At 40.1% G+C, this 26426-nt stretch overlaps 1 protein-coding gene across 3 annotated transcripts in view; it reads right to left on the minus strand.

Annotated features, from left to right (window-relative positions):
• The window catches only part of PIGU (phosphatidylinositol glycan anchor biosynthesis class U), a 105182-nt gene that overhangs the window by 16068 nt on the left and 62688 nt on the right, over positions 1 to 26426 (minus strand). For all 3 annotated transcript variants that reach the window (XM_037811773.1, XM_037811771.1, XM_037811772.1), the window contains 4 exons: positions 23899 to 23996; positions 9768 to 9922; positions 7763 to 7906; positions 4798 to 4922 (listed from right to left, as the gene is read on the minus strand). In XM_037811773.1, coding sequence (XP_037667701.1) covers positions 4798 to 4922; positions 7763 to 7906; positions 9768 to 9922; positions 23899 to 23996 — 522 coding nt within the window. The remainder of the gene's footprint in view (positions 1 to 4797; positions 4923 to 7762; positions 7907 to 9767; positions 9923 to 23898; positions 23997 to 26426) is intronic.

Genomic DNA, 26426 nt, shown 5'->3' on the forward strand with positions numbered 1-26426 from the left:
ACTTATATATGTTTTATTTCCATCAAAAGAAACTTAAGGCGTTTATAGTGGTACATGTTAAGAAGCTTTATAAGAGTTTTTAATCAACATTTTACATACAAAAAGAATCTTGATTTTTTAGTTCTGTGGCATGATAGGTTTAATTTAACAGTTGAAGCATAAACATAGTAATTATATTGTACTGTTTAAACTAATTCACAGCTATAGAAAGATGATTGATTTTTAAAATATAGCCAATGTGAGACTGTGTAGTTATGAGCAGTGAAATACTAGAAAATTGTGAATGAATAAATAAGATGATATTTTTTGGCAATGGCTATTCATTATTTTGCTTATAGGAACCTAGAAGAAATTGTCCTCTTTGAGTTTCAAATGTTCTGATAATTCTGGCCGTTTCTTAGCTTCCTCTATTCCACCTTGAATTGGTGAAATAAGTGACTCTAAAGAATCAAAGTTCTTTTTCTGGTCTGAGGTAGCCAACGATGTCCACATCGAGGACTTCCCAATGGAAGTCCTCTTTGAAGGTATGAGGAATTTGAGTTTCCATGGACTTTTCCGTATTCTTGTAGTATGGGTTCCACCTTGTGCTCACCACCCTCCTATGAACATCTCCACTTCCATCACTGGCCCAACCATAATAAATGCCCGTGGATACATCAGCTGGAAGATTACTTACTACCTGCTTAGGAAAGATAGGTTGCCAGCTGCTTGGAGCCGCGACCGAAGCCCCGCTCCACCTGGCCGCGGCGGAAGTCGAGAGGGGGCTCATGAAGCCCCCCGCTTGCGGCGCGGGTCGGGCCCAGGGCGTGTCCGGCGGGGTCGAGGCGGTGCCCGGCTCCTCCCGGACCGCCAGGGACCAGGGGAGGGAGCTCCGCCGAGTGGCCGCGCGCACAGCGGGTCCCTCAGCCGCTCACCCAACAGAAGCCGCCTGGCGCCCGGGAAGTTGCCTCAGCCCTCGAGCAGCCGCGGCGCGGGGGGGGGCACCGTACGATTTTTTAAAAAGCTTCCCAGGTGATTCCAAAATGCAGCCAGGGTTGAGAGCTGCTGGATTATAATAATAAGGTTGAAATATGAGGCTGCAAACCCTTACCAGTCCACCACAGAGAGTTTACTGAGCTCTGTCAAAGTGAGAATAACCAGGACAAGGTTCATAGGCTGCATTTTTCAATTTAAGGTTCATTCTTTATTGTGAAATGATAGGTATCTTTTTGTTGCTGTTGTTAAAAAATCCTTTCTTTTATGAAAGAGGAATGACTGGCTGGTGGTTGATTGTTTTAATGTCTTCAGCAAAATAGAAAGTTAGCAATTCTGTCACCCTTCCAAATTTTTCTGAAATTTTAGTGGTCTGTGAAATTCCAAAATTTGGGAACACTGGTCTGGAGGGCTTCTGAGGTCATCTAGTGATCTGAAATTTATTCAGTTCTGGGTGTTCAAAGATGAGAGGTCAGAGCCCTGACTCAAGCCTTCCTGAAACCTTCCAGGGAAGCCTCCACCTCTGTTCCCAGGAACAACACATGACACATGACACATCTGAGAAAAGGGATGTTTGCACCGAGACCTATGATAATTATTAAACAATGTTACAACCTCAAGAAAGGAAAAAAAAAATTCATTCACCATCCCTGCACTCCAACATCACTATCTATATTCCTCAGTGGTTCTTTCTGATACACTGGAAATTCCAAAAAGGATGCAAAATATTCCTAAAATAAAACTCTCCTGGTCTGACAGACATTTTGTCCATTCCTCCAGCCACTGTGGATTTCAGATGAGGTGACAGGAAGGTGACCAAGTACGAAGACACTGAGAGAGGCTCACATGCAGCTTCTGGGTGCAATCAGTAAGAGCAGCAAAGCTACATTCCCATGTGCTCGGGGGCTGTCACAAGCATCTAGCTGGCTCCTGTCCTGTGGTGACCTTTGCAGGGACTTGGAGCTGGCTGACAGGCCAGAGGATTAACGCTATATGCCAGGGCAGATGAAGCTGGAGACCTGGGGCATAGGACAGCTTGTTCCAGGCTCCAGGGGTGTCAGAGATGTCAGAGATGACAAGGGCCTAATAAGACGAAAGGGTTTGCCCTTCTTCAGACTTGCTAGGCCAGATGGAATCGCACATCCCCTTCATCCATTGGGTGGCTTATCCAATCTCTGGTTCTACTACCAACAAACTGTGGGACTTTAGGCAAGTCACTTTCCCTCTCTGATCTTCAGATAACCAGAAATAAAATTTTGTTTGAAAAGTCCAGTACCAACAGGAGGGGCACAGAGGGGGTTTGGGAACTTCAAAGGTCATGGTGGGGTTCCCTTTCTTACATTAGGTACTAAGTACATGGGCATTTATTGTATTATTGTTCTTTACAATTTATATTTATTTTTATTGATATTCTTTTATCTCTATATAATAGTTAATAAAAACAAAACAACCCCCCCCCCCACACACACACACATAATCCAGCCCTATGGTAGGTGGGTCTCTCAGCTGGACCAGTGCAGGCTGGGACCCACTCTGCCAGCAGGCTGTTCCCTAACAGCACAGCTGTGTGTCTGTATGATTCATCCTGGCCCCAAGTACCAGAGAGTTCAGTGTGTGGGTCCCACACTAGGAGAAGGGCCCCTGTTCCTCTTTTCCTCTTCACTGACCAGCACAAGAAAACAAAAAAGTGAATGTCTTAGTACTGGCAACTATTTAAACTGAATTCCTAACCATACTAAAATTCTGAATATAAACTTAGGCCTAAAGGCTTCTCATCGTCTCCACTCATATGTCCAAAAGACCAGAGCTGAAGACGCTCCTGAATGAGTGTAATGACTCAGAGTTGTCATGCCCCAAACAGGTACTCCAACCAGGAGTATGCCCTGCCTCAAGAACTGGGCAGTGAAAAGTAGCAGCCACTGCTCTCAGCTGGAGTCTCAGACACACTGAACCTGTACACTGCTTGCCCAGCCAGCCAGCAACAGCATCTATTAGGTCATCCAAGTTTTCTCCAAAGGCATAAAACGGCTTTTTTCAAGTTTTGGAAATATGTTTATTCCAATGGCTCTGCTGGCTACCAAGGAGAACCATGCAGGAGAATACTCTGCATAATTATTATTGATTACTGATCATTGTAACTACAGTGCTATTTACATATATACTTTCTGAAACTTAAAACACCCATGAACAATATTCTCACCATTTGACAGATGAAAACACTGAGGCTCAGAGAGGTTAAATGATCTGCCTACAGACATGTAGCTAGTAATGGGAAAGCCAGGATTCAGACTCAAGTGAACCTGGCTCCAGATGGTATTCAGCAATATGGAATGAAAGATATTAACCTAGGAAAGAGTGTCCTGTGTGGGACAGATGAGCTAAGAAAATAACATTTTACTTTTGGAAAAATGAAGATCACTATCCTCAACAGCCGCCCTGTCACAAACTGAGGGTTGTCTACATGTCTGCAGTGGTCTTGGGATTTGTCATTGGCCACTCCACTGAGGGACCACAAACTGACTCTGAGACTGATAGACTGGGTGATTCTTGTCTGGGCAATGAGGATGTCACAGGCAGCAGATGTCACTTCCTCCTCCCAGTCAGGTTGGACTGGTCACTGCCCCACCAGGCCACCACCTGCAAGAGTAGACCTGGCCTGGCCCGTTTACTCAGCTGTTTACCTTTGCCCAAAGGTCCACTCTTACACATAGGTTTATTGCTGGCAGCTGGTCAGTTTCACTTCCTGGTTGACACCCAGACAGCCCCAAAACAACAACAAAGACTCACATCCTCTGAAACCTGCCCTGCCAGCATTCATTCTTGACACCTTGCTGTGTAGGCAAGGAAAGTTCAACAGGTCCCTTCCCATTTTATTTTACAGAATCAAGTGTTGGGCCACTGATACTGCCTTTTTATTATGGAGGTTTTAAAAAAATCCACCTCCACCCCCACATTTGCTGAGTTCCTACCACATGTCAGGTTTAATTCTGGGTGCTGGGAATACAGAGGCGAATGTGTCATCATCTGTGCCCTAAGGGAGCCACCACAGAGGGCTAAGAATTGGCCAAGGGGAGCACAACTAGATCACTGCTAAGCCATCTTCTGAGAAAGGAATGGTTAGAGCTTAAAAGGCTCTTTACAGTGGGCAGGAAGGTTGGTATTGCCCATCTGCCTTCTATTAACCTTTGGGTACAGTACTGGGGAGTGATTCAAACCCCAAGGGCTAGAGTTATATTGTCCAATATGGTAGCCACTAGCCACATGTTTCTTATTAAATTAAATTTGAATTAATTAAAATTAAATAAAATTAAAAATTCAGTTCCTCAGTTGCACTAACCCTAGTGGCGACACTATTAGATGCTCAGATGTATGGGACACTTCTATCATCATAAACAGTTCTATTGGACAGGGCGGCCTAGAGGCTCACACACCCGGATTCTAATCCCAGCTCTTCCACTTATCAGCCCTGTGACTTTGAACAAATGGCTATACCTTTCCCTACCTCAGTTTTCTCATCTGCAAAATGGGGATACTTTCCTTCAAGGCTGGTATGAAGATAAAACACACGAATGCATATAACACTTGTAGAACAACAGGCCCAGGTACACAGTTAAGTGCTCAATAAATGGTATTTTTATTGTCATCACTAATCCATAAGCACCTAGGGGGCAGATACTGTGTCTCATGTCACTGCCTGTCTCCTGGTGCTGCTAGCTCCAGCAGATGCCCAGTAAAGGCCCATTCATGCCGTTTCCCCTGGCTGTTTCATTCAGGGGCAGGCTGACACAAATTTCCCACCAGAGGGTTAGGGGCAGAAGTACTCACATCTGTAGAGATGGTTCCACACAGGGAAGAAGGCCATGTAGAGAGCCACATCTCCCACTGTTGGGTAGGATTTGAAGATGGAGATGATGCCAATCTGGATGAACATGAAGAAGATGGGGTGCTCTCTGCGGCGCAGCAGGGAAAAGAGACAGACAGACAGAGATCAGTCAGAGGCCAGGCCCACCCCAGAGATTCCTGACCCCATCACTCAAACTCAAAAACACTCCCCTGGGGACTTCAGACAGGGGCTGACTCTGCTACCTCAAGGCTAGGGGCCGGAGGGGCCAGGCTCAAGTGGCAGAGCAGAAAACTGCAGGGACCCAAGAAAGCCCAGAGCTGGTCAGGAGGGCCCAGCAAATGCTACAGAAACAGCCCACAGAGACATTTCCTATCAATCCACCCGACCTCTGCCTTACCAGCTCCAGGCCATCCCCCAGGAAGCCACCCAAGGAAGAAAACAAATGAAGTCAGCATTCTTCATTATTGGGTTTTAAATGACCCACTTGTCAGAGTAATAAGGCAGCCTCCCTTGCCAGAGGCCCCTCTGACAACTGGACCCAAGGCAGGAAATACCTCCTTGCTGATGCTTTTTACTCTGAGAATATGGTAAGTGAGGCCTGCAGACCCTTGGTTATGGTGTGCTCCTTTCCAGAAAGAGAACTGAATGCTGCATGCAGCTTTTCAGGTCTTAAGAGCTGGAACTTTTTATTTTTTCTTTTTTTTTGACCTTATACTAATAAGTGATCATAATGGCTACCATTTCCAGAACCCTTATTCTGTCGTAAGTTCTGTGCTAGGCCCTTTGCTTGCATCATCTCATGTGATCCTTATAACATCTCAACTACCCCTCAGTCTAGGCAATACCATCACCCACAGTTTACAGATGAGGAAATTGAGGTTCAGAGACATTAAATGAGTTGACTAAGTAAGTTAGGAAGCTATGGAGTTGTTTGTTTCCAGAGCTCCTAACTACTAACAATACTATTCTCCTGAGTGCTCAACATATTTCACAGTACTGGTGAGGGGAGGGTCGGGGGAGCTCTATCTCCAGTGCTCCCCTAAGATCTGACCAAGTGCAGAAGGGAAGCAAATAGGAAGAGGCCAGATTTAGTACCCTCGTCAGCTACATGTGGCCTACTTCTGCACAGTACCTGGATGCCCAGCTCATGAGGGTTTTCTTCAGAGATTAATGACATTCTTGTCTTGCAGGTCAAAGGTCAGGTGACTTAATGGGTATAAATCTGAGAGGTAGACACCAAAACACTCCAGCACTGCTACACAGCAAATGTCTCAGAAACTCAGCTTGGCAAATTCTCACAGTCCTGTAGCTTCTAAGCAGAGTACAGCTAGCTCAGTAAACATTTTCAACATCTTCCTAAAGATAGTCCAAATTACTGGCTTTGGGATTTTTAGGTAGTTGGTAACAGGTGCATCATTTCTAAGGAAAGGCCATTGAAAATGCAGTGACAAAAAAACACTGAGACTAGAAACTCTTGCAACACATTATGGGGAGAGTGGTGGCCTGAAGGGCCCTATTCTTACAAAGCTGGTGCTGGAAACAAAAACTACAGAAGAGCTGGAGAGTTTCATTGCAGCTTTATATCCAGGCAGAGGAGGGCACCAGTGGGGGAGATCAGATTTCTTCATATCCTCTGCCCTTCAACTATGATGCCCTGGTCCGGGGTGGGGGTAGGGGGTGTCACAGGATGGTGGGATTATTATCTACCCAGGTACTATCACACGCAGACAACAGAAGCTACTGGGGAACTGCACAGAGAGTGAGGATACTCTGGGCAACTTGCTTCTAAGCCTAGTGGCTATGTCTGGCCAAAACAAGGGTAGGGAAGATGGACCACAGACAGCTGGCAACCTTGGCTGGGCAAGGCTGTCTGAGTTCTTGAGCCTGCCAGGCTAAGGAAGGATGGTTTCTGTCAGATGCCAGGCCACAGCTGTGCCATGGGAAGGAGGCATCAGCTCAGAGCTTTTCCAGAGTGCAAACCACGTGCACTGATGCACTGGCCATGGAGAATGGCAAGAAGGTTAGAGCAGAGAACAAAAGCTCTTGAAATCTAAATTCACTCTCTTCCGGGTTCCTTGGCCCATCCAGGAATGTCAGAGCCTGTCTGCGCCTGTTTTCCCTTCTCTGAAGTTAGGATAACAGAACCATTTCCAGGGCTACTACAAGCTGATGGAGCTTGGCATGGTACAGGGAATGAGCATAAATTCTGAAGCTAGAAAAACCTGGGTTTGAATCCCAGCTCCACTGCTTACTAGCTGTGTGACACTAGGAAAAGCATTTCACCTTTCTGAGCATCAGTTTCCTCAATTATACAGTGGGGATGCTGATAATAACATAATGCCTACCTCCAAGAATTGCTGGCAGGGTTAGGTATGATTATGTTTTCAGGGAGCCTGGAAAGGTGCCTGGGATGGAGCAGTGCTCAATATGTTAGCTCTCTCACATAGCAGAAGTGAGAGCCACAAGCAAACCCCTTTGAGAGAAATTGATCAGAAGATTAAATAGAGCTGCAGGTGACCAGCATCTCAACTAAAGCATCCTGAGTTCCCTTGCACAAACTGTCAGTGGGCTGTGGACAACACCCAACCAGATCTACTTTTTCCTAAGACATTCCCCAACCCCTGCTCTTGTCCACAATGGCCAACCTGACCAAACTGACCCAAATCATTCTTTGAGTGTCAGCAGCAATGTAGGCGCAGGCACCTCAAAGCAAGGCCAAGGAAAATGGCTGCACAACAAAGCACCCTCCCCACAGCTGCACTGTATGACTCTATCCTGCTATGGCCATTTGCAACTGAGGTGATTAAGGGCTAGGTTCCTTGGGCAAAGATGGCATAAATCTGAGAGCAGACGTTCCCAGGATGAAGGGCATGTGTAAGGCCACAAGGGGGTAGGGGGTCCTCAGATTGCTCTGTGGACAAAGAAGCAGCAGGTCCCATCACTTACTTTAGCTTTATGGCTAGGGGGATGGTGTAGAAAAAGACGTTGATCTGAAACACACAGACGAAGAAGAGGCTGAAGTGCTCAAACATCTCTGCAAAGAAGTACCAGAAAAGCCCAATATTTGGAGTGAGATCTGGAACAGAAAGTCTGGAATTAAGAAAACAAAGGGAGAGAGAAAAAGAGAGTAAAGTTATAAATGGTCTGCTTTGATCTTATTTTCTCCTGAACACTTTGGCCAATGCTAGACAGCCAAAGACAACTTTGTCCCTACAGAGACCAGGATGTGAGGGACTCTTCGGGCACCCTGGACATAGGCAATTAACAAGAACAAGGGGCAGAGACAAAGAGGATGATAACCCTGTAAAAAGCATTAGCCTGAGCCAAACTCTGGCATGCATCAAAGATCTGAAATGAGGCAGCAATTCATTCTAGAAACCAAGGAAACAACCCCTCTTTTACTGCCCAAGACATAAATGTTTAAAACCAGGAGAGACTCGTACTGTAACAAAGGAGGAATGGGTTTTAAATAAACAATATTTACTTTGGTCATTCCAAAGTCTTGCCTGGATGAACAAGTTCAAAGATTCCGCTCCTCACCTTTCTTGCCATATAACCCTATGGCAGGAGACAGAAGACTGAGTGCTAGAAACTGTAGAAACTTCTAGGGGATTGGGATGCCTTCAGCAAGTTCTGGCTAGGATCTCCAGGGATCCAGATCTCATTTGAGAAATTAGGGCTTAACTGGAAAAAACTTTTGTCTGGTTAAATCAGAGAAAGAATGGCTACAATTCTGGCTCTTCTAAAAGTTTACATTATATTTTTTATTTAAAAACATAGGGAGTTCAAACTGATTTCAACTCACAATTTTAAAAGAGCAACAAATGGGCCATGAGAAGGCAGAGACAGGCAACAGCTCAGGGTCAGACTTCACTGACCATGGCCTCCAATCCGGGTAAGTCTTTACCTCTTGCTGTAATCACATTTCTTGTTCTGTGCAATGAGGTAAAGAACACTGATCTCTGGCCCAGCAGAAAACCAGGAAAAAACTTTTAGCCAGCCATTACAAATTCCTATCCAAGGCAGAGTATGAAGAACTGAAAGATACTAAGTTGCTATTAATGCTCAGCTAGTATTTAACACAAATAAACAGTCCACAATCCCAGATCCCTTTCCCTGCCCTGAACGGTTTTTTTTTTTTTTTTTGAAATAAATTCAAAGTTATAGGAAAGTTGCAAAAACAATACTAACCCCATACACAGAATTCCATCATACCCTGACCCCCCTCCCCTGACAGCTCAATCCACCAACTTTAACATGCTATCACATCGCTATTTCTTTCCCTCCCTATCTATCATCCATCACCTGAATGGGTTTAAGTATTTATCACCCACTGGGCTGTGAGCCTCAAGGTTTAGGCAGGGACCACCCCATCGGCATCTCACACAGAGCCTGGCACACAGAGAGTATTTAGAAATGTTTTCAAAATTCATGAACATATACTCAGGCAAGCCTGCAATACTGCAAGCCCATTGGAATTTTCTCTAAAGGCTTGACACATAAGAGGTGGCTTTATTTTAAAACTGTCAGAGTCTCTCTTGCAGTAGAGGAACATATCCAGTTCTGTTTGGGACTAAACAAGAAACCTCCCGGAGCTGGTAGTTGCTTTAAATACTCCTAGAGAGTGCTCTGTAATCCCAGTAGATCGAAGGTGTGCTCCAGCTCAGTGTTTATCAAAATGTGGTCCCTAGTCCAACAGCATCAGCTTCACCTCAAAACTTGTTAGAAATGCAAATTCTTGGTCCCTACTCTAGACCTACAATATCAGAACCTAAGGGGAAGGGGGTCCGCAGAGTGTTTTAACAAACCCTACAGGTGACTGACAGACACACAGTAAATTTTGAGAACCACTGCTCTAAGATGCTCCCTGTGGTCTCACGCCCTCTGAATCCAGCTGTAGCTGTGAAAAGCAAATTAATTTCCAGAGTTTTCTAATGAAGTTATTACTTACATGAAGCCATAGACTGCAGGGATGAAATCCCAGGAACTGAGAAGGAAGAATGAGAGGCAAACGATTACCACTAGACTTCCCACATACATCATGGCATATTCCCAAGAGAAGATCCAGAAAGCTTTGCTCTTCATTTTCACAGGTATGTACTGCCGCTGTGAGAGAAGGCAAAGTGGTACGTTCAGTTAGGGACATCAAGGACAGAGAGCCATATCATGTTAACCGTCAAGAGCCCTTCTGAAAAACCACGCCATAATGCAAAAGTTTATAAATTTGTTGGGATCTTGATCTCTACATTAACTCAAATAATGTATTAAGTGACAAGGATGCAAGTGTTAAAAAAGAGGTTAAGTGTGCATATCCTCTGACCTCAGACCTAGTAATACCATTTCTAGATATGTATCCTAGAAAAGGTAGATTTGTCATTTCTACAAGACACAAATGAAAGGATATTAAGGCACCATTGTTTGGAATATATTAAAAAAAAGTCCTTCAATAGAGGAACAAATAAATAAATTGTGGCATAATCATGTAATGGTACACTATTCAGCAGATTAAATAATTGAGCTTTATTTATGTATGTCAACATGGCTAGATCTCAAAAGTTTAAGGTTAGTTAAAATAGAAACTGACCAAACAAATCATACCATTTATTTAATATACTAAAATTACACAAAAAATACTATGTATTATTTAAACATATATAGGCATATGGTAAAAGTAGCAAAATGTTTACTGGGGTACCTAAGTAAAAGGTATTTATTGTACTACTCTCTCAACTTTTCTGAAAGTTTGAAATTTTTCAAAATAAAAAAATTGGAGAAAAAATGAATTCAAGAAGAAATAGAAAATCTAGAAAATACGATTGTTCCTATAAATATTAAATAAATTGAATCAGTAATAAGAAATCTTCCCACAAAGAAAAGAGCAGACCCTGCCAGTTTTACAGGCAAGTTCTACCAACATTCAAGAAGCAGATGATTCTAAACTTACATTAACTCTTTCAGAGCAGAAACTATAAGCTTGATACCAAAATCACTGACCAAAACAAATGTAAAAACGCCAAATGAAATATTACCTAATATTCAGCAATGCATGAACAAGAACATGACAAAGTTGGGTTTATTCTAAGAATTCAAGTTAGTTTAATATAAGAAAAGCTATTAATATATGTGTCACAAACAGCTTAAAGACAAATCATATTATTATCTTCATATATGCAGAAAAGTAAAGAAATTCAACAACTACTTATGTAAAAATTCAGGGACTGATTTGGTTGCACAACTTAGTAAATTTTCTAAAAGTTGAAGTGTACACTTAAAATGGGTGAAATTCTGATTCTTTCTGGTATAAGGAAAGGGGTCAAAAATAGATTGGGGTGATGAAGGCATAACTATATGATGGTACTGTGAACAGCTGATTGTACACCACAGATGATTGTATGGTATCTGAATGTATCTCAATAAAATTGAATTTAATTAAAAGAAAAAAATGGGTGAAATTAATCTTCAATAAAATTGTTAAAAAAAAAAAATTGGAAACTCAAGGTAGAGGAGAATGTCTTTAACCTGACCAAAATTTGCTACCAGAAATTTAAAAAATATTCAACAACTTGGATGAACCTTGAAAACCTTATGCTAAGTGAAATAAGCCAGACACAAAACAACAAATACAATATGATTGCACTTATATGAAATATCTAGAATAAGCAAATTCCTAGAGAAAGAAACTAGCTTAGAGTTTACCAGGGGTTGGGGGAAGGGAGAATGGGGAGTTACTGCTTAATAGGTAAAGAGTTTCTATTTTGGGTGATGAAAAAGTTTTAGAAAGGAGGGTGGCAATGGTAGCACAACATTGTAAATGTAATTAATGCCACTGAATTGTCTACTTAAAATGATTAAAATGCCAAATTTTATGTTATATATGTGTGTATGTGTTTATATTATATAACATAATATATAACATATATTATGTTACCACAATTTTTAAAAAGTATGTAAGTAGAAGGCTTGGAAGAATGGTGACCTTAACATTCTGATAACATTTTTAATCTTTTTTATTGTAAAATAAAACGCAAATACATAAAACCACATAAAACAAAACTGTGGCCTAGTTAATGATTACAAGGTGAGTATCCTTGTAACCACAACCCAGAACAAGATAAAGAACTTTCCAGCTGCCCCACAAATCTCTCCATGTGCCCTGTCAATCATCTACTATCCTGGCTTTTTATGGTAATCCCCTCTTGCATTTCTTTATGACTCTCACACTTATGGGCATCCCTACACACTATAGTTTAGTTTTGCCCATTTTTAAATAACTTGACACGATTTTTAATTCTCTTTTAACTTGCAGGTTCCCCCTCCTTCTCTTTCTTTCTCCTTGTAATTCATCTGTTGAAGAACCCAAGGCATTGAACCTACAGAACTTCCAAGCATCTGGCTTTTGCTAATTATGTGCTTTGTCTTCAGTATTTCTCACAAATCGGCAGCTGGATCTAGAGGCATGATCAATCTCAGGTTTTATCTCTTTGGCAAGACTTTGGTGGTGATGTGTTCTTTCATCAGGAGGCATATAGCATCTGATGTTTGCTTGTTTCTAATGTTAGTAGCCATTGATGTTCAATGCCTAGAACCACTGGGATTGCAAAATGCTAATATTCTACCATTTTGCATTCATTTGTAAGCTGGAATAATTTTATAAACAGATGCCTCCCTTCACCTACTATTTGGTTACTCACTGGTCAGGCAAAGCAGGATGAATGCTTATTTTTTTCCTTTTATTTTTCTAGTTTTCAAAATAATGAATTTGGCCAATTAAGTTTTCTTTTAAATATCTTTATAAATGCCTGAATTTAAACATAATTATGGGTTTCAGTCCATTGCAAGTTTTATCCTACCGAAGCTCAAATTGTTCATATTTGGTCAGTGGGAACCTCTTCAAGCTAGATCCTGAGTCCTTTTGAGATGACCCCAGTAGTCTGGGATAGCTTCTTTGTTCTCTAGTATCATGATGTTCCAACATCATCCTGTACTCTTCTTGACCTAAACCTGGAATCAGCCATTTCTTTAAGATATTCCGTTTTTTTTTAAATGGGTAAATAGTATTTCAAGATCATAATGTGAATGCTATGGATGCTCATCGATATTGGGTTGGTTCTTGTATCTAGACCTTTTCAGTGGACACACACACACACACACACACACAGACAGAGAAAGAGAGAGAGAGAGATTTAAATAGCTATAGGGGCCAGGCAGTAAACAAATGAGTGAAATGTGACAGAGATGAAGCACAGAGATAGGAACTATGGTAAATTGAAGAGCATATACTCTAAGGGGAAAATCTTCCCATTTTTCAGAAGAAGCCAGAAATAGAAAATTTTAACTTGAAATTTAAAATGTTGACAATTAATTAAAAAAATTTAAACACCAAATAAAATAAAATATATCTGTGGGCCAGATTTGGTCCATGGGTTATTTGCACCCTCAACCTGAAAACTGTAACCAGCAGTTGTGATATCTTCAGAAGTCACAACATTACTAGCATACAAAAATATGTAGAGAAGAGAACACTCAGACTGCCTTAGGAAAAGCCAAATTATACACTTAGCCTCCACCCTACCCCCATATATTCTCTAAAGCACTAGGCAGAAAAGTATTTTCTATGCAGAAATAATTTTCATTCTAAGACATGGCATGAAAGCGAAAATATCAGTTAAAATAAACTCTTGAAAAGAATTGGGATCCAAGAGAAGTTTTTAAGGATAAAATCTTAAAATCTTGGGAAGAGACCCAAAAGATAGATTTGTATGACAGATACATTAAAGGCAGCAAAAGTGGTGGTAAAGTTTATTGCAAATGCTTGATCAAACCATCATGCTCATTTTCAGGCTCTATCCTGGAAGAAGCAACAACAGAAGGCTGCCAAGGAAAGAGAGTAAGGTGTGACAATTCTGAATAAGGCCTCCAGGAGGGCCCAGTTATCAAGAAAGACATGACTGGGTTCGGCTGCTTAAGCTAGTATCAAGTGACCTGCCCCAGGTTCCAGAATGTATAGAAATCATTACCGTTTCAGTACAAGTGTAAGAGAAAGGCAGACTGAATCAAAGTAAAAACCATAAGAGCATTCACAAGGCATTTTTCCCCTGGTTCCTGTCATTTTCTTTCAAAGAAAATAAGGACCTCAAACTGTCCAAGGATCCCAAACAAAAGGACAGAGGAGAACCTGACTTTGAAGCTACAGTGGTCAAAACAGCATGGTACTGGCATAAAGATAGACATACCAACCAATAGAAATGAATTGAGTGTTCAGAAATAGACACTCTCATCTACAGACAATTGATCTTTGATAAGGCAGCCAAGCCAAAGCAACTAAGAATAGCCTCTTCAATAAATGGTGGAGAACTGGATATCCATATCCAAAGAATGAAAGAGGACTCCTCACACCTTATACAAAAATTAACTTGAAATGGATCAAAGACCTAAACATTAGGGCTAAGACCTTAAGACTTTTAGAAGAAAATGTAGGAAAATATCTTAAAAATCTTGTGATAGCAGGTGGTTTCCTAGACCTTATAACCAAAGTGCAAGCAATGAAAGAAAAAATAGATAATTGGGATCTTCTCAAAATTAAACACTTTTGTACATCGAAGAACTGTCAGAAAAGTAAAAAGGCAGCCTACACAATGGGAGACAATATTTGGAAACCACATATCAGAGAAGGGTTTAATATCCAGAATATATAAAGAGATTCTACAACCCAACAACAGAAAGACAAACAAACCAATTAAAAAATGGGCAAAAGACATGGATAGATACTTTTCTGAAGAGGAAATACAAATAGCTCAAAAACATATGAAAAGATGCTCAACTTCACTGGCTATTAGGAAATGCAAATCAAAACCACAATGAGATATCATCTCACACCCACTAGAATGGCCATTATCAATAAAACAGAAAATTACAAGTGCTGGAGAGGATGTGGAGAAAGAGGCACACTTATTCACTGTCGGTGGGAATGTAGAATGGTGCAGCTACTCTGGAAGGCAGTGTGGTGGCCCCTCAGGAAGCTAAATATAGATTTGCCATATGACCCAGCTATTCCATTACTAGCTATATACTCAGAGGAACTGAAAGTTAAGGCATGAACAGGCATTTGTAAACCATTTTTATAGCAGCATTATTCGTGATTACCAAGAGATGGAAACAGCCCAAATGTCCATCAATGGACGAGTGGATAAACAAACTGTGGTATATACATACGATTATGCAACTGTAAGACAGAACAAAGTCACGGAACTTATAATAATGTGGATGAATCTTGAGGACGTTATGTTGAGCGAAGTTTGCCAGAAACAAAAGGACAAATACTATATGATGTCACTAATATGAACTAACATTAATGAGCAAACTTTGAGAGTCAAAAGCTGAGAACACAGGTTATCAGCAGATAGAAAGAAGGTAGACATTGGGCATTTGATGCTGAAGGAGTATAACATGTTCAACAGGATTGAATGTATATATCCAGAAATGGATAGCATAATACTGTGTGATGGTAGCACAATGTTTTAGTACACTGAACAAAGATGTCTGTGAGTAAAGCTGAAAGAGGAGAGCTAGGGGCAAATATGACACCAGAAGGAAAGATAGACAGTAAAACGAGGACTGTATAACTTAATGAAACTGAGAGTGGTCAATGATGGTGACTAAATGTTCAAATATAAAAATCTTGTTACATGTGGGAGAACAAATGAATGTCAATCTTGCAAAGTGCTGAAAAAGGCATGGTATTGGGGAAAAATATAATCAAAGCAAACTGGAGTCTACGGTTAACTGTAACATTGTAATATGCTTCCATTAAATGTAACAAAGGCAATATACCAAAGCTGAATGTCTATGAGAGGTGGATATAAAGGAGGGGTATGGGATTCTTGGTAGTGGTATTGTTGCCTGACTTTATTATTATATTTTACTGTATGGTATTTTAATTTTTTTATCTTTTTTATTATTCTTTAAAAAATTTTTCTGAAGTAATGAATATGTTCAAGTGCTGATTGTGATGATGAATGTACAACTATATGATGATACTGTGAACAACTGACTGTACACTGTGGATGACTGTATATATCTCTATAAAATTGCAGGGGAAAATATAAAAAGAGGGATACAAGTGCTGGAGAAAACATGGAGAGAGGAATGTACCTATTTACTATTGGTGGGGAAATAGAATGGAGTAGCCTATCTGGAGGACAGTGTGGTGGTTCCACAAGAAGCTCAGTATGTGGGTGCCATAAAGTCCTGCAACCTCATTATGGGGTATTTACTTGGAAATGATCTGAGATCAGGACCAGGAATGGACATTTGCACACTGGTGTTTATGGCGGCAGTATTCACAATTTGCAATGGATGGAAGTGGCCAAGGGTACATCGACTGATGAACAGAAGGGTGAACTGTGGTGTATTCATACAATAGAATATTGCACAGCTGAAAGAAGGAATGAAGCTGTGAGACACACAACTAGGTGAATAGATCTTGAGGACAGCATTTTGAGTGAAGTATACCAGAAACGAAAATACAAACATTATAATGCCTCACTAATATGGACTAACTATAACATGTAAACTCCGAATGAATCTTAGAGCACAGGTTATCAGGGGAAGGCTTATTGTAATGCTCCCTAGATTGTAAGCTCTTAAAGCAGTCACACCTATTCTGAGTTGTAATGGTTATCTCTAAATTCTGAGATGCTGAGCTTTTTGTGTATAACCTGGTTGGTCTCTGGAACTGTGGGTATCTGTGTGACATAGCTTGGCAGCTATGAATGTCAGTATTACCTCATACAGCATCTGTTAAAAAAGCTGAAAAAAGTTCGGACCTCAATTAAAGATATGAATGAAGCGGATCTGGTTAGGACTAAGCCAAATCAGACCAAAGGGTAAAGGATGATATTGACTGTGTTTCAAAACTTCAGCTTCTGTGTGAGACCAAGGGAAGAGATGTTTATTTGGTGCAGGATCTGTATTTTCTGCAGCATACTAAATAATTTAACTTGTACAGTCAGTCTATTCAAACACCATAATTACATGGAACTTTGAATAGGAAGTGAGATATGGTAGTTTGTACAGGTTAGTGTGAAATTCTGATACACCCCAAAGTAATTTGGGCAGAGAATGAGGATACATTTTCAGGGCCCCCCTGGGAAACTGAGGAAGAATGCGGAAATGTATTTCCCCACCTGGGTTGTTACTGATGTTCTCCCAAACGTTGAGGACTGACACTTTGGTAGGATGAGTCCTCGATCCTGGGGTGTGCCCTTGTGAAATCTGTTGCTGCAAAGGAGAGGCTGAGCTTACTTATAATTGTGCCTAAGAGTCTCCCCTACCAGAGAACCTCTTTGATGCTCAAATGTGGCCCTCTCTCTAAGCCCACTTGGCAGGTAAACTCACTGTCCTCCCCCCTACGTGGGACATGACTCCTAGGGTTGTAAATCTCCCTGGCAATGTGGGACATGACTCCCAGGGATGAGCCTGGACCTGGCATCATAGGATTGAGAAAATTTTCTTGACCAAAGGGAAAGTGAAATGAAACAAAACAAAATAAAGTTTCAATGGCTGAGAGATTTCAAATGGAGTCGAGAGGTCACTCTGGAGAGTATTCTTACGCGCTATACAGATATCCCTTTTTTTGTTTTTAGTGTATTGGAAAAGCTACAAGAAAATACCTGAAACTGTTGAACTACAACCCAGTAGCCTTGATTGTTGAAGATGACTGCATAACTATGCAGCTTACATGGTGTGACTGTGTGACTGTGAAAACCTCGTGGCTCACACTCCATTTGTCCAGTGTATGGACAGATGAATAGAAAAATGGGGACAAAAACTAAATGAAAAATAGGGTGGGATGGGGGTGGTGGTGGAATGTTTTGGGTGTTCTTTTTAATTTTTATTTTATTTATTTATTTATTTTGGAGTAAGAAAAATGTTCAAAAGTTGATTCTGGTGATGGAATACACAACTACATTATGATACTGCAAACTGTTGATTGTAGACTGTGGATGACTGTAGGGTATGTGAATATAGCTCAATAAAATTGTATTAAAAAAAAAAGAAAAAAGAGGAGAACCTTCCCTGGCTACACCATGAGCTTCTCAGCAAGCCTCCCCTATTGTCTCCCTCTTGTCAGCCTCATAGCTTCAGCCTCTAGGTCACATGCACTAGGTGTCTCCTTCATTGTGGCCTGAGGGTATGTACTTTAGAGCTCTCTATTTTATTCTACCTGCTATGAGATCCCAACATTTTAAGCTTCTCTCAAATGTGGAAACTAGCTAAGCCAAGGTCAGAGGAAGAGTAAAGTTGTCAGGTGGAAAAACCAGATGGACTCAAACTACCATTGTCATCCATGACTCAGCAGGGAGCTGGATACAGCATCCCTGCCGTTGATCCTAAAGCCTTATTGTGTCTCTGGTGAGCAAGGAAAAAATAACATTGCCTCTGCCATGAATCAAACAAACCTGCTCATTGGCTTGTCCATCTGTCTTTTGCATCCCCTGCAAATTCCACCTATAGAAGGGAGCCAGGTTTGTAGTTTCAAAGGAAGAAGTACAAATTATCTCTTACAGTTCCTTTGACTGTAAATGAAATATTTTCTTTTCCCCTAAACACCCCACATTCCTTCAGACTGGTGAACATACGCTTTCTATGAACATTTGAATACAAATAACCATACCTAATATCTACCAACCTCTTACTATTGACCCTATTCTAAATACTTGACATGTATTAACCCTTTGCAGAGGGTACTATTATAGATCCCCATTTTATAAATGCGGAAATAGGCAGAGAGAAGTTAAGTAGTCACTTTCCAGGGTCACAGAGCTAACAAGTGTTAGAATTGGAATCAAGACAACTTCAGAGTCTGTCTTCCATTTGCCTCCAATTTTTCATTATAAAATTTTTCAAACATGCATAAAAGCTGGAAAATAATACAATTATCAGCCATATACCTGTCAATCACATTAAATGATTAACATCTTGCCATATTTTCTGTATCTCTGCATGTATATATATGAATTTATTTTTGCTGAACTACTGAAAAGTTGTACACATCATGATACTTCTCCCCAAAACACTTCCACATGCAGCTCCTAAAAATAAGGACATTCTCCTACATACCACAATACTGTGACCACATCCAAGAAATAAATAATTTCCTAATATCATCTAATATCTAATATATCTTCAAATTTCTCTGTTGTCCTAAAAATATCCTTTTTGGCTGCTTTTTCCCAACCAGAATCCAAACAAGTTCCACTCATGCCATTCAAAAGAACAGTCTCCTCACTTTTTCTTTTTAATTACATTGACTTTTTGCAGAGAACCAGACCAGCTGTTCTATAAAATGTTCTACATTCTGGATTTGTCTTACTGTTTTCTCATGGTGTCATTTAACTTGTTCCTCTGCTCGTCCATTTCCTATAAATTAGAAGTCAGATCTAAAGGTTTAATTAAGGTTAAACATTTTGGGTAAGAATACTTCAGAATCTAGAATCGTGGGATGGAGAACATCTTCCTGACCGAAAGGGGAATGTGAAAGGAAATGAAGTAAGTTTCAGTAGCTGAGAGATTCCAAAATGAGCTGAGAGGTCACTCTGATGGGCACTCTTAAGCACAATATAGACAGCCCTCTTTAGGTTCTAATGAATTGGAATAGCTAGCAGTAAATACCTGAAACTATCAAACTACAACCCAGAACCCATGAATCTTGAAGACAACTGTATAAAAATGTTGCTTATGAGGGGTGACAATGTGATTGGGAAAGCCATATGGACCACACTCCCCTTTGTCCAGTGTATGGATGGATGAGTAGAAAAATGGGGGCAAAAAAAAAAAAACGGCACCCAGTGTTCTTTTTTACTTTAATTGTTCTTTTTCACTTCAATTTTTATCCTTATTATTTTTGTGTGTGTGGTAATGAAAATGTTAAAAAAAAAAAATACTTCAGAGTTGATGCTGTGTACTTTGTTTTGCCTCACATCAAAAGTCACATCATGTCAGGTTGCTCCACCTATAAGTGATGTTAAGTTTGACTACTGGTTACAGTGGTGATTGCCCGAGCAATGTAAAGACACATTTCTCCTTTTGCTATTAGCAAATAATTTAAAGGGTAATGGAAGTAATATTTTGGCATCATGCAAATGCCAATCTCCTGTTCTCCAAAAATATTTCACTAAATAATCGCAGCATCCTTTGATAATCTTTGCCAGATTCAGTAATTTCACTGGTGATTTTCTGTTCTATCAATCCTTCTGCATATATCAGCTGGCATTCTCCTGTAAAGAAAAGCTTTTCCTCGTCAACTGGGGAAGAACTACAGTCCCTTTGTACAAGGAAGGGTAAAAGCTAAGTTCTTTCTCTTTGGTGATTAATTTTCAGAGTAAAGAATTGGTAAAAATAGCCACATTTTTAAATGATGGCATTTGAATTTTTCTTCTCTCCCTCCCCCCTTTTCAGAAGCATCACTGTGGATCCATAATTTTTATTTATTGTGTTACACAATCACTTGCAGTCATTATTCTTTTGATGCTCAGAATATCCCAAATTTAGCCAGTAGCAGCCCCTTTGAGTTGGGACTTACTTCAGTTAGTCTTTAAGGACTGTTTTGCTTTCTGTCATAACAAGATGTCCCAGAAAAGCTTGTGTTCTTACACAGTACATTAAACAACCTTGCCTAGATAGAAGTATGTAGAAGTATTTGACTACAGAGGTCTCAAAGAAATTCTAAGAAAAATGTAAGGTCAAGAATAGATATGGCTATAACCTGGTTATCCCACTATACCCAAAAGAATCGAAAGTAGGGACTTGAGCAGATATTTACACACTGATGTTCATACTGGCATTATTCACAATTGCCAAAAGATGGAAGCAAGCCAAGTGTCCATCAACCAATGAATGAATAAAATGTGGTATATACAATGCAATATTAGTTAGCCATAAAAAAGAATGAAGTCCTGATAAAGTGACAACATGGATGAACCTTGAAAATATGTTGAGTGAAATAAGCGAGACACAGAAGGACAAATATTGTATGATCTCACCAATTTGAAATAATTAGAATAAGCAAACTCATGAAGTCAGACTCAAGAATATAGATTACCAGGGGATAGGGTGGGTAAAGCGAATGGGAAGTTAAGGTTTAAAATGTACAGGGCTCCTGTGTGGAATGATGGAAATGTTTTGGTCAAGGATGGTGGTGATAGTAGCACAACATTGTGAACATAAGTAATAGCACTGAAATATACATCTGAATGTGATTAAAATGGGAAATCTTAGATTGTATATATGGTAACAGTAAAAATTTTAAAAAAAATCCATGGAACTACACTATACAAACAGTGGACCCTAAATTAAACCATGGACTATAGTTAATAGAATAATTATAAAATGTGCTAACTAATTGTAATTGTAACAAATGTTCCACACCAATGCAAGGTGTTAATAATAGGGTGACAGATGGGAATCCTGTATTTATGCATGACTGTTCAGTAAACCTACAACTTCTCTAATAAAGAAAAAAAAAGAGTTGAAATGTTACTTCTTTATGGTTGTCAAATCCATTTTGATTTCAGGGTTGAAAGGATATTTAAGATAATCAGGTCTAGCCACCTGTGCTAATGCTTACAGCCAGACCTGCCAAGAACTCCCCAGCAAGTGGCTATTCAACCTCTGGCCTAAACACTGTCATTCACAGGAAACTCACCTCACTTGGGGACATCCCATTCTGTCACAGACCTACCTCATGCTGAGCTTCCTGTAGTTTCCACTCATTAGTTCTAACTTCTTTCCTTGGAGCCTATGGATCTCTGTAAAACTCAAGCTTAAGAGTTCACTTAATGGTCTCAGAGGAACTCAGCCCTAAAGCATAGATAATTTCCTCTTCTGTTCCCTCATTCATATTTAAACAGTTGGGTTTGTTTCCTGGATGTGACTGAACTGAGTTTCCAAATACCCTACCATGACTCATAAGACCCTACTGCCTTTCAGGCCACTTCATATACCTACATAAAAAATATATAAATATAGTACGGGCTGGAATTTTGATTTGTATATAAAAAGGATCCTCAGTTCATCTGAAACTCTCCCCCCGCCTCCACCCCATTCCTCACATAAAGATGGCTGTCAAGCATAGCAATTCTACCTCCTAGAATTCTCCTGTATTCAGTCCCTCCTCTCTCCTTTTCTCCTGACACTGATGTGGGCCCCCAATCAATTTACCTGACTTGATTTAGTATATTGGTCTAACCATTCTCAGATGCAGCTCCTCTCACTCCAACCCATCTCACAGGCTGCTGCCAGAGCAGTCTTCATGGAGCACTCCCGCGCTTGGCAGCCTTCAATGCTTATGTCTGCAAAGTCTAGCACAGTGTCTAGCACGCAGTAAGTGCTCAATAAATGTTGGCAGAGGAAGGGACTGAATGAAGTGCTGGCTGTACTGCTAGATTTCTTGACTTGGTTGTACTAAGCACTGTTGTCAGGAGGAAATTCCCTTGAGTTTTAAACAAAAGTTGTTTCACATAAAGCGGTTTTTAGAGATTGTCCTAACAAATCATTTTAATATTTTTGGTCAATTTCTGTTATGAATAAATACATTTTTTTATATTGCTTATTTCATAAATAGTTGCATGAAAATTATGATTGCATATATTCTCCTTATGTGTAGTCTTTCTAAAGAAGAACCATAATTATAAAACAAAAACAAAATACAAACAGCATATTTTTATGCAGAAAAATTCATGGACTCAACAAGAATCTAGAAAGAAAACCAAAGCAAATAACTTCACAGTATGGTGATACAGCTATTAAACTAGCAATCATAAATCAAATTTGAAAAGCCAGTGCTGGCAGACTGGGAAGTAAGCAATTCATTTCACTTTAGATACTGATGGTAGCAGTGCTAATTGGCTCAGGCTTTCTGGTAAACAATCTGGTCCTGAAAAATGAGAACTATAAAACTTCTCACACCTTTGGGTTCAATGATTCAGCTGGAGGCACATACCTTAAGGAAGTAACTTAAAGTAAAACAAATTTCTATACTATTTATATTGGTGATAAGTAGGGCACATCTCAAATATTCCAGATAGGAGAATGACCAAGCTAACTATGTATCATTGTGTACAACACAATGATATATTTAAAAATCACCTAAAATGATAAGCTTATGTCCTATTTAAATAAAATGGAGGCACACATACAGCTTTAGCAGCAGTTTTTATGATTAAAAACAGGAGCTCTTTCATCAGATGTTTCTGGATTTGAATCCTGGCACTGCCACCTGTATGTTTTCAAGAAGCATTTCTCTTCTAAGAATAGATTTGGACTATGTGGACCTGCAAACGGTTACTTACTCTTAAGATGTGTGCGTTCTTGTTTGAATAGAAAAGAGAGACAATGAGGAGAGTAGGCTCCTGTGTCAGACTGCCTGAGTTCATGAGCACTGTGACTTGCTGGTCATGTGACCTTAAGCAAATGCCTTCACATCCCAACCTACCTCAACAGTAAAATGTGGTTAATAGTATAACCTACCCCATAAAGTTCTTATGAGGTTGACATGAGATGTTGCCTGTAGAGAGTGCTTAGCATAGTGCCCAATATGTAGTAAGTTCTCGGTGACTGTCAGCTATTTGTTTTCTTCAATTAATATTTACTGATCACCCACTATGGTCTAAGCATTGTATCAGGTGCACCTATTACCACATTTAATTCCTATAAGAACTTTACAAGGTGAGTATTATTATAAAGAAAAGATAACGAAATTAATTCAAAGAGGAGTCTATGTATATTGGGTGAGAAAAGGAGAATGTAAGATGTTTGGAAGATTCCAACTACAAATACATAAAATGAAATGCACTTATAAATTTGTAATCACACGCATAATTAGAACTTAATGGTCATGAGGTCCACTTTGTTTAGTTGGTCAAGTCTGTTTCTTTGTTTGTCTTTTCGAGTATTATCAAGTGGTAAGAGTTGGGGACCCAGTCCCATTGATGTTTCTGCCAGTGTCCCTCCTACCCCCAGCAGGGTCCAGGTCATGTACTAAATGTCTTTTGGGTGCTGGATTCTGACCAGCAAGTGCTTACCTGGAGGAGATAGAGGAGTCCTGGGACAAACAAGGTGAGTGGGTACAGAGACTGGTACGTTGCTAAGGCAAGAAAAATAGCACTGAGGAAGGCACTGCCTGCAAAAAGAAATAAATGTATGGAATAATCCAGCCTCATCAATCAGGATTAGACTCAGTGAGTAGCTATCAACATGGAACTTTCCATGACTGCTCAAATAATCACCTGTCATATGCCTCCTGGTGCATAAGGCACTACAGAAACTCACACAGGGTGAGAGATTCTTAGCTTAATTTCCAATGCAAGGAAACCAAGGAAGTCAAAACCATCTACCTTTGGCAACCTGAGACACCACAGGCATATTTGTTGTAAAATTTCCAGACCCAGGAAGATTTTACAAAGCTTCAGTCCAAAATATATAAAGAGATCAAGTCTATTAATATCCATGTCCTATTTAACTTACCTATTAAGCCTACAATTATTCCTTATGATATTCAGAGCTGTAAAACCTATCCCTTTAGATGTTGCAACCACCCCATCAGCGTTTTTACAACACTACCCTTCCTTATGTATTATCTTTAGGCCATGGGTTTATTTTTATTTTTTAATTAGTGAACTGATTTTCATTAATAATGTCTCCATTCCCTACATAAAATGGACTGCCATGGAATCATTAAACATGATGTTACAAAATGATATGCAACGATATGGAAGGCTGTTTATACCATCCTATTAAGTGAAAGTTATAAAAGAGATATGTGCCATGATACCTTTCCAATAAACAACAGGCAAAAAGATGTTAAAAAAGACTAAAAGGTTAGATATCAGAAAGTTCACAGTGATTACCTCTGGGTGGTGGATTGCAGATGATATTTCATTTATGCTTTTCTGTATTTTCTAAATGTTTTTAATGAACATACTTTGTTTTTGCCATAAGACAAAAACTGATTTCTCTTTTTTAAAAAATTAATTAGCTATTCCTTTGAGATGGTTTAAGACAACAGGGTACCCGAAAACCAATGCTAGAGTTTACTACAAGGCATTCAAAGTGTGGCCCAGAAATCACTAGGGTGCAACTGGTAGTTCAAAGCTAGCATCCTATAATGACAATGTTCCATAAAATGACAATACCTAATGGTCACTCTCATTAGTGAGTGTCAACTGTTTACTGAAAATAACAGGTATCTTCTCAATGGGTGTTTCATAAAAGGAGAAAGGAGACATTCCATTCAGTCTGAAGACTTTTATGCCTCCCCCTACCCAGCCCCAGAGACAAACAGAAGGACATGATCCATGGTTTGCTCGACAAACTGATCTATATATTTGTAACATCCAAGAGCCACCTTGGAAGAGGGAGGCTTGTATATGTGACTACTTCATAGGAGAGGGAGTGGAGAGGAAAGAGCTTTGAGTGCTCCATCCATCATACCAAGGAGACTCACTAACTAGGAACAATTTCTCAATAGAAATTCTAGAAAGAAAGCGGAAGTAAAACAGAGAAAGGAGGATATGACAGACCAAGGACAGAATGCTATAGGGTGGGGCGGTCTCATCATGTTGATCATGCCAGGCATGATGTTCTGGAACCAGGGTACAGGTAAATATGACTGAGCAGGGACAGGATCAGGCCCAGCCAAGCTGTGCCACCAGCAGAGCATCCTCACACACACACCTGTTGAGCCACAGAAGCCTAGAACCAGAATAGTCACTCTGAGACAGGGAGATGTCAGTAGTGGGAAAGACACTATTCAGGAGTCCAACAGGGAGGGTGGGCTCAGGATTCTTTGACCCAGTCAAAAATCTGAATGACATTTTGTAGGAAACAGGCTAGGAAAGGAAAAAACTGAAAAGAACTTTTTAATTTAACATGGTTTCTACTGGGTTGGGGGTAGAGAAAAGAAGAAACCCGTGTGTGTTATCAAAGGAGGAAGACTAATGGGCCAACTCTGTCCAGTCTTACAAATGTGGTAAAAAACAAACAAACAAAAAATGAACAAACACATGAGGAGAGGCTAAACTTGCATATAATTGTGCCTAAGAGTCTCCCCCTGAGTACCTCTTTGTTGCTCAGATGTGGCCCTCTCTCTCTCTAACTGAATCACCTCGACAGGTGAACTCACTGCCCTCCCCACTACGTGGGACCCGACTCCCAGGGGTGTAAATCTCCCTTGCAATGCAGGATATGACTCCTGGGGATGAATCTGGACCTGGCATCGTGGGACTGAGAATATCTTCTTGACCAAAAGGGGGATGCAAAATGAGACGAAATAGTTTCAGGGGCTCAGAGATTTCAAATGGAGCCAAGAGGTCACTCTGGTGGACATTCTTATGCACTATATAGATAACACCTCTTAGGTTTTAATGTATTGGAATAGCTAGAAGTAAATACCTGAAACTACCAAACTCCAACCCAGCAGTCTGGACTCCTGAAGACGATTATATAATAATGTAGATTACAAAGGGTGACAGCTGTGATTGTGAAAACCTTGTGGATCGCACTCCCTTTATCTACTGTATGGATGGATGAGTAGAAAAATGGGGATAAAAAC

Source organism: Choloepus didactylus, chromosome 19, assembly GCF_015220235.1.
Source record: "Choloepus didactylus isolate mChoDid1 chromosome 19, mChoDid1.pri, whole genome shotgun sequence".
In the NCBI taxonomy this organism is placed as follows: Eukaryota; Metazoa; Chordata; class Mammalia; order Pilosa; family Megalonychidae; genus Choloepus; species Choloepus didactylus.